The sequence below is a fragment of the Bidens hawaiensis genome, unplaced genomic scaffold (genome assembly GCF_021521415.1).
Source record: "Bidens hawaiensis isolate Kalapana, Puna unplaced genomic scaffold, B.hawaiensis_p1.1 tig00035579_1, whole genome shotgun sequence".
NCBI lineage: Eukaryota > Viridiplantae > Streptophyta > Magnoliopsida > Asterales > Asteraceae > Bidens > Bidens hawaiensis.
The window spans coordinates 213,151-222,433 of record NW_027496198.1 but is presented as its reverse complement, the minus strand read 5'-3'; the positions used below and the strand labels follow the sequence as shown (position 1 = coordinate 222,433).

Here is a 9,283-nt window from a genome sequence, read left to right as displayed (position 1 = left end):
ATTAGTGCGGGTAGCCTTCCCTGATAGCTTGTATCCGCAGCTGCGGGGATAGGCGGGGTACTTCACCATTGGGAGGCTTTCCATGCGGGAACAGCTGGCATACTGCGCGTAAGGTCTTCATCTTTGAGCATGATGGGTCCTGCGGAACCAGTTGGTCCTTGCGCAGACGTCCCTCTTCACGGTGAGTCTTGCGGGTCCAACTGGGCTCTGCTGGGACCTACCTCTTCAGTATGGAATGCTCTAAACCTATTTAAGACGTTATCTTCATTGTCATGTGTAGAACAAGTGACTATAAATATTTTTAATAAACAACTATACTAGAACTCTAGAAATAACTGGTGGATTGGCCTGTCTAATACAATTTGTCCCACCTGACTATACAACGTATGGGTGTTTGTAAGCGAAAGGGGGAAGGAAGCAACCTAAAGCATGAAATGAAGAAATACAAATAAAGGGCAAACATTGATTTAGTTAATGTGTAAAATGTGATCTTATATAGAGATCATGAAATCATGTAAGCGTGAGCTTCTCTAAAACAAAGTGGAAGTTATACTTTATATGCTTGCATGAGTATGTAACATATAACTTTTAGAAGAAAGAAAGACCATCTTATGATTTAAAGAATCATGTAAGGAGATTCTATTGTTTTATGACGATATGGCCAGACTTAATAGACAACTCTATGCCATGGTTATAAAAATACATAGTTTTTTAAATGATAGTGTTAACAACCGAAAAGGTTCTAAGCATGAAAACATTGCAAATTCCCCGTATAAGATATAGATATCTACTAAAACATATATGTTTGACTGTTTTCATAAATTTATAACAATATAGAGGGATAATTTTCTTCTTATTATTATTAAATGGATCCAAACATAGCTCTTAAACTAACAACGAAAAACAAGAATCTCAATGGACTAAAAGGAGGATTAATAAACAGTGTAGGGACCAATTTGCAAAGAAATAATAAAGTAATTGGAAGTAAGTCGTTCCTGACTGACGTAATCATGAAAGCAGTTAACCATCAAGGGGCAGAGTCAGAATTTAAATATCTTTTTGAAATCTGCCAGCTCGCTCCGTCCCCCCATTGATAATATAGTGAACCCCTCACTCATCTATCATCCATCATCTATAGAGAGAGAGAGAGAGAGAGAGAGAGATCATTCCATCATCATGTCTGCTGGTAACTACTTCGGTGTTTTGGTCTCAGATCCATGGCTACAGAATCAGTTTACGCAAGTCGAGCTTCGAAGCTTGAAATCTCATGTAAGTATTTGCGTTATGTTAATCGGTTATTATATGATTGATAGAGTTTGATTGATGTGCCATTTTAGTTTCTGACGATGCGGAGGGAAAGCGGAAGCCTGACGCTGGGTGACTTGCCGTCCAAGCTGAAGAACGTCGGAGACAATCTCACCGAAGAAGAACGAGCTGCCTTTCTTCACGATTCCTATCAGAATTTGGCCGATGAAGTTGATTTCGAACTATTTCTTCGGGTCGGTAAATAAATAATACTCTTCCGTTGGGTTGGCTTGGCTTGGGAGGAGAATCAAACCTTCCAGGACTCTGTTATTGTGTTAATTTTGAATATTATTTATTTTTATGATAACTAATAGCTTTGAATTTGAATCTGATTGGAAATCTAGATGGTTATAAGTTACAGATCTGGATCATTATTCATGCTAAGCTTTTGAATTTGAATCTCTCAAGTGTTACTTACTGTTTGTGTTAAATGAACGTAAATAAAGTAGGAATACAGAGCTTTACACAGTCTTTGTCTCTCACCTAATAATTATTTATTTCAAGTAAAGCATTAAACAACTGTTATGTCTCCTCACGTGAAATAATCAACTTTACAGTTAAATAATTCTCTGCTAAATAATTTCATCTATAGTTAAATTGTTATGCTGTTTAACCTTAAGTATGATCTTTATGTATGTGATGACAGGTTTACTTGAATCTCCAAGGTCACGCGACCTCGAGGATGGGAAAAGGTGCGAAAAACTCATCAGCATTCCTCAAATCTCCCACATCTACACTCCTTCACACCATTAGTGAATCTGAAAAGGCTTCATATGTTGGACACATTAACAATTACCTTGAAGAAGATAGTTTTCTGAAGAAGTTCCTTCCGATAGACCCTTCGACTAATGATCTGTTTGAGATTGCAAAAGATGGGGTTCTTATCTGGTGATTTTCAACTAAACATCTGCTTGAGATTATCCTATGCTGTTGATTTTGCTAACTAGAAATTGTTTGTAATAACTGATGCAGTAAGCTTATTAACGTGGCAGTCCCGGGCACAATTGATGAACGTGCCATTAATACTAAAACAGCCCTTAATCCATGGGAAAGAAATGAGAATCACACACTTTGTCTTAACTCTGCTAAGGCAATAGGATGCACTGTGGTTAACATTGGAACACAAGACTTCATTGAAGGAAGGGTAAGGATTCTAAGTGTTTTGGTTCATAATATTATACAACTAATATTAACCACTGATATGCTGCATAGTTGAAGCATTTTTCCAGTTAACCGTTTGAAACAGTCTTGGTATGTTAACAATATTTTCTGTTGTTTCAGAGGCATCTTGTGCTTGGCGTGATATCTCAAATAATAAAAGTAAGTTAATTTCATGACTGACTTGCGCTCTACAACTAACTATGCAAAGGGATATTTTCTATTGGAACGTATATTATCATTAGGGTATTATCATTGAGCACACGGGCCTAGTTTCCATATCTGTATATTGTAATCAACCATCAAATGGAAATGAATTCAGTCTTTCATAATCTTAGATGGTATCAGAGCCTCGTTGTAAAGACTAATACTAATAAACGCAAATAATATCCTAATTGTATTATATGTTCCAATATTTTCAAACCATGATTACTAAAATGCTATAACGCTTTCTCCTTCAGATACAATTACTTGCAGACCTCGATTTGAAGAAAACGCCTCAGTTGGTAGAATTGGTTGGTGATAATCAGGATGTGGAGGAGCTTATGAGTCTGCCACCCGAAAAGATTCTGCTGAGGTGGATGAATTTTCATCTAAAGAAAACAGAATACAGGAAAACAGTGACAAACTTTTCATCTGATGTGAAGGTGCAACGGGCTTTAGCGACTCTATGAATGAAATAAGTTAAATATGTTCTAATGGGATTTAGTGGATGTGTTTAATCAGGCATCATGTGGTGACGTTGATAGCCGAAAGACAAGGGTACACGCACCATTCGGCCGGTGTCCCGGTGGTTGAATGTTATGTGCCTTATGTCCAAGGCTTGATGCAAAACTACTATCGAGCCGGGGGTCTCACCGGAAGCAGCCTCTCTATTCCTACGGGGTAGAGGTAAGGCTGTCTACATATTACCCTCCTCAGACCCTACCATAGCTTTGCTATTGGTGGGATTTACTGAGTACGATGATGATGATGATGATGATGTTTAATTAGGGGTGGCAAAACAAACCAAATGGGTTGTTTTCGGTCAATGTAGATAACTTTTAAAATTGAAATGAGACAAAATGGATCAAAAGTTTTGGTTATAGGTTATAATGGGTTTGTTTATGGGTTAGAATGGACTAAAACAAGTTCCATCCAATTTTTTATTTCAAATAACATAACCGAATATAGACCAATATATCGTAACCGAAAATATACCGAAACTGACCGAAATGAAAAAAAGCAAAACTGAGCCGGAAAAAAACCCGAAAAAGTCGAACATGAACCGTGACAAAACCGGTTTTTTTTTTATTTTTATTATTTTTATTTTTTTAATGAACGAAGACATTGGGGGAAATATTTTAGTTCTTTTACATTTTGCGTTTTTATTTATATTTTGAGTTATATTTTTTGAATGTTTTTATTAACCTTTACTTGGGTCAAGATGAGTTACTACCCATCTTAGACCCATACCCATCCTAACCCTCTCTTTTAAAATTCATCTTGACCCATACCATTCAAACCCATTCTAATCTATCACCCAAATCCAATCCAACCCATTCACGTCGCCACATCTATGGTTAATACTTTAATATATGCAGGATGGAGAGGCTTATGCATACCTCTTAAATGTTCTTGCTCCCGAACATAGTAATCCATCAACATTGGTTGTTAGAGATGCTTTCAAAAGAGCAACATTGGTTCTTGAACATGCTGATAAGATGGGTTGTAAGAGATACTTAACTGCAAAAGATATTGTTGAAGGTTCTCCCAATCTTAACCTTGCTTTTGTGGCTCATATTTTCCAGCACAGGTGAGTTTTTCCTTAACAATAGGGGTCTTCAATTTCACATAGGGTGTTCATTACAAAACCAATTTTTCATAGGGTAACGAATGTAAACGAACTGAATGTTAAACGGGCCATTCGCTGGAAATTTGTTTATGTGCGTTCATTTAACAAGTGAACGGACATGAACAAGAACTTCCATTCAGTTAATTATTTGAAAGAACATGAACAGAGGTCGCTTCTTTCAGTTGTGTTCGTGAACATTCGGCAATCTGTTTGTTTATGTTCATTCGTTCACGTCCGTTTGTTTATGCCATCAAAGTTTTTTTTATAGTTTATTTATGTCAAGGATTTCGGATAATTGTGTTAAGTACTTGACTTTATATTTATTTTGTAAACGAACTAAGCGTTCAACAAATGAACAAACATGAGCAAGAAATTCCATTCAATTAATTATGTGAACACAGGTTGGGTTCGTTCAATTGTGTTTGTGAACATTCGGTAATGTCTTTGTTTGTGTTCGTTCGTTAATGTATGCTTGTTTATGTTCGTTCATGTCTGTTTGTTTATGTTAAGTACAGCTTTATATTTATTTTGGTTGATTATGTCTAATGCTTGATTTTTATTTTTCAAAATAATATGTGTTTGTGCTTGTTTATGTCAGTTTGTGCTCATTTATGCAATTAACAAAACACAAACGAACACGAAGAAGTTCTGTTCGGTTATGTGTCCGTAAACCGTCCGTCTGTCCCTTTAATACTTAACAAACAAACATGAACAAGGTCTTATTCGGTCCATTCGGTTCGTTTACAGCTCTAGATAGGGTCATTCAGTTATGCTTTTGAACACGTCCCTTATTTCATAAAACACAAATTTATAACTAATTTTCAATGACGATAGCTTAATTTATCTTCAGGAATGGATTATCAACCCCAGAAAAGCCAGTATCCTTCCTTGAGATATCACCAGATGAAGCCCAAATCACCCGAGAAGAAAGTGCTTTTCGTTTCTGGATTAATAGTCTTGGAGTTGCAACATACATCAACAATGTCTTTGAAGATGTCAGAAATGGGTATCATCTCATCTCAAATGTTATCTTTTATTAATTAAGTAAAAAAAAATGATAATTTAACACCCCAAACATTACCAGGTGGGTCCTACTGGAGGCACTTGACAAAGTATCTCCAGGAATTGTTAACTGGAAAATTGCAAATAAGCCACCTATCAAGATGCCATTCAAGAAAGTAGAAAACTGCAACCAAGTTGTTAAAATTGGTAAACAGTTGAAATTTTCATTGGTCAACATTGCTGGAAATGATATTGTTCAAGGGAATAAAAAGTTAATACTGGGTGAGTTTTCTATCTAATAACATTTATAGTGTTACATTCACATTGCTGGAAAGTATATATATATACATATAATGTACCTTCTTTTCAGCTTATTTGTGGCAGTTGATGCGATTCAACATGCTACAGCTTCTTAAATACTTAAGATCTTATTCGCTCGGGAAAGAATTCACTGATTCCGACATATTAGAGTGGGCTAATACCAAAGTCAAAAGCACTGGAAGCCAGACTTGTATGAAAAGTTTCAAGGTATCACATTTTAATATAGAAATTGTATATTTTAAATAAATATGCGTGTAATAACAAATGGTTTGTTATGCAGGACAAAAGTTTATCAGATGGAATATTTTTCCTCGAACTACTAAGTGCTGTGCAGCCTCGTGTTGTTAACTGGCGTCTAGTTACCAAAGGGCAGACTGGTACGTAGCGGTGTACATATGTCGGTTTGGGTCAGTTTTAGGTTAAAACAGAACAAAAAACCAAAAGTTTGGCTTTTGAGTTTTTGAAAACCGTTTGGTTTTGGTTTTTCTATCTGGACTTGAATTTTTGTGCTGACAAGAATTGGTCCATGATAATAAATTTCGGCCTAAAACTTTGGGTCTAATTCTTTTTACTAATTAATAATTAATTGGTTATATTCTTATATTTGAGTAAAATTATGTATTAAATTCTCATAAAGTACATAAAATTATAAACTAAAATGAAAATCCATAAATTTGGTTCGCTTTCTTTGGTTTTTGTTACATGCAAAACCAAAAAAGGTTTTTAAGGTATTGCCAAATCTTGGGAATTAATAATTTAGCGCCTAGACTTTAAATTAAATGACTTCATAAATGAGTGAGTTAGTAAATCCCACGGCGTTAGTACAAGAAAAATGGAATAAATCAAGAGTCCTAACATTTGAATAAATCAAAATTACTAACGGTTTGACTATACTATGGCCCTATAACTCTTGGCGGATCCAAGTTATATCTGTTTTAAGGTAGACAGACGCTTTCTTCAGTTATGAGTTTGCCAATTCTTGTATCAGCTCTTTATCACTATCAACTTTTAAAGACTACATCTAATTGTTTGTTTTCAACATAGACGAAGAAAAACAAATGAATGCAACATACATCATCACTATTGCCAGGAAAATCGGCTGCTCAATATTTTTGCTACCTGAAGACATCATCGAGGTACATATTGGATTAATAATACTTAAAGCGGGTTGGTTACTCGGATATATGCAATTATGAATCCTTTAATTATTTCAGGTAAACCAGAAGATGATGTTGACATTAATCGCAAGTATAATGTACTGGTTCTTCAAACAACCAATTGAAGATCAGAGATCGTGTGGATCATCGGATAGTGATATTGGTAATCAACTTGAGACGAGCTCGACATCCACTACATATGACACCGAGTCTGAATCATCTACAGATTGAGATTGGTAAACAGATAAGCTTTCAGTTTGAGTTTGTAGAGTAATTTTACTATTCTTTTGTGTATTTTTTTTTGTTGCACTAAATTTTTGTATCAAGATAAGTGGAAGTGCAGATTTGCTGTTATAAGAATATATTTGTGTATATAATTACAGAATTGTATTTGAAGTGATGGAAATGGCATCTTGTTTTCTTTCTTAAGTTGCATGTTTGAATTATTAACCTATTATTAGCCATTAGTTGCATGTTTTACACGATCCATATTTGTATTCGTGTCAAAAACACTAATTCTCACACTTAAAATCGTTACATGACTCGGTTGATCTAGTTATCTATATGTGTCAAAAGGTCGACAGGTGAGAATCATGATGTAAATGTGTTAATTGGGTTGGTGGGATGCAAAACGGGTTACACCGGCCAAATGGGTTAGTGGGGGTCGGGTTGTTTATTTTAAACAGTTGCGCCTAACATGATTCGTCTTTTAAATGAGTTAGATATGTCAACCCAAACTTTGAGTCGTGTCTGAAATTGTTTTTAAGCATGATTGTTTGAGGTGGTATCTCCACTTGGGTAAAAAAGATAGACCATATGCTACTTGTGTATTTTTATTATAACGGGCTAGACGGTTAGACCCAAGAAATGTAAAATTGAAAAAAAGAGGTTTTATGCTGTCTAAAGGAAAAAGGAAGAGGAAGTCGAGTAGTATTTGCATTCGAAATGTTGATGTTCGGTAGCCAACAGGCAAACATCTGGTCCACCATGTGTTTTGTTTCCAACAGAATGACCTCATATTTGTAATAGGGATTACACAATTTGGAAATCTTATGGTATATTTCAATTATTGATTGAACCAAAGAAATTATAGATTCCTCATTCCGGTAATCGAACTTAAATTAGTTATAATGAAAAAGAAAATTATGAACTAGGGGTTACACCTACAAGGCTACATTTGTAAAACACAACGCTAAGTTTTTGGGTGTGTCCGGATCTAGGTGGTAACTCACAAACCAACATGCAACCAACTTTCGTGTTGTCGCGCACAAGTCCTTGTACACTTGGCTTGAAACTAGAAGAGTTTGGAATCTGATTGACGCTGATGCGACAATTTATGAAGGTCCAGCGCTGTGGATACTCTTAGAAGGCCACACGGGCCTAATGGTGTGTGTGTGTGTATAAGATTTAGAAGGGAACTCCAAAAAACTGGAGAACTGAGGAACCCCTTCGCAACAATTGATTATTTCCCCCATCTTATGGTGCTCCCTCAATCACGTCACACCCTCAATTTTCGACTAACGAGGTTTTACCGTGAGGCACGACATACCAGGATCTAGCCACGTGCCATACCGAACAACCATTTTATAATAATAGCTATTGTTTAATTTTGCTCATCATTAATGAGAAAATATAGCTAAAACACAAATTGCGTTTGCAGAAGCGTAAAACAAATATAAAATTTTAACCTAGAGTGCGTAACTAGGTGCCCAGACATAACATTTCATGAAAAACCCTAAGCATACTTCGATGCTTGATGAAATCCATGCATCCATGAATCAACCTAATTTACGATGTGCACCTTAGTGACCTGAGAAAAAACATGTTAAAATGTGTCAACACAATGGTTGGTGAGTTCACAAGTTTGTAAATAAATAAACGCTCTAGTGTTACCAAAAATGTAACAAAAATAAAAACTGTGGATGCCCAATCCATGTGCATGCTACTGATAGTGGTTCGAAGTTGGTTTCCCACCCGCCATGTCTTACCGGAACAATGGCAATGTGTTAGGATAATTTACACCCGTCTGACCTTCAATCGAGTTTTAGTGCAAGTGGGGTTTGTCAAACCTAGTAGTATTACTCAAATCTAATCGGTATCCAACACTAACGGTTTGAGACGTGTGAGGACTTTCAAGTTGGTAATGTGCCACTATAGTACGTATGTGATGTACAATATTACAAAATCAAGAAAATGTTTGTGTGCATGCTTTCTCCCCCAAAAGGAAAAGTATGTAAAATAGATGGGTCGTGAAACTCACATTGTCTGCGTGTTAAGTAACTAAAAGTCAGTTGTTAGGCGGGTGGTCTCCCGTACGGGTATCATATATTATATGAGTACACAAGTATACGTATACATGTTCGTTCCTAGAACCCTTAGTATCAAAACAATCCCATTGTTCAATGTTTTTGACCAAGTTGAGCCAAGTTTAACTCTTTGACCCAAGTTTGACTTTTGACCAAAGTTTGTGTTTTGTTGACATTTGACCAAAAGGTCTGACCTTTGT

The 9,283-nt window shown here is 35.9% G+C and overlaps 1 protein-coding gene across 1 annotated transcript; it reads left to right on the top strand.

Annotated features, from left to right (window-relative positions):
- Positions 1-1,393: 1,393 nt before the first annotated feature.
- Positions 1,394-7,182, top strand: LOC143587591 (fimbrin-2-like). The gene is made up of 12 exons (XM_077068839.1): positions 1,394-1,499; positions 1,952-2,193; positions 2,278-2,449; positions 2,587-2,625; positions 2,925-3,110; positions 4,047-4,258; positions 5,148-5,303; positions 5,382-5,581; positions 5,670-5,827; positions 5,901-5,997; positions 6,665-6,756; positions 6,835-7,182. Exons 2-12 carry the CDS (start codon positions 1,988-1,990, stop codon positions 7,006-7,008), a joined length of 1,692 nt encoding a protein of 563 aa, XP_076924954.1. The 5' UTR covers positions 1,394-1,499; positions 1,952-1,987; the 3' UTR covers positions 7,009-7,182.
- The last annotated feature ends 2,101 nt before the right edge of the window (positions 7,183-9,283 follow it).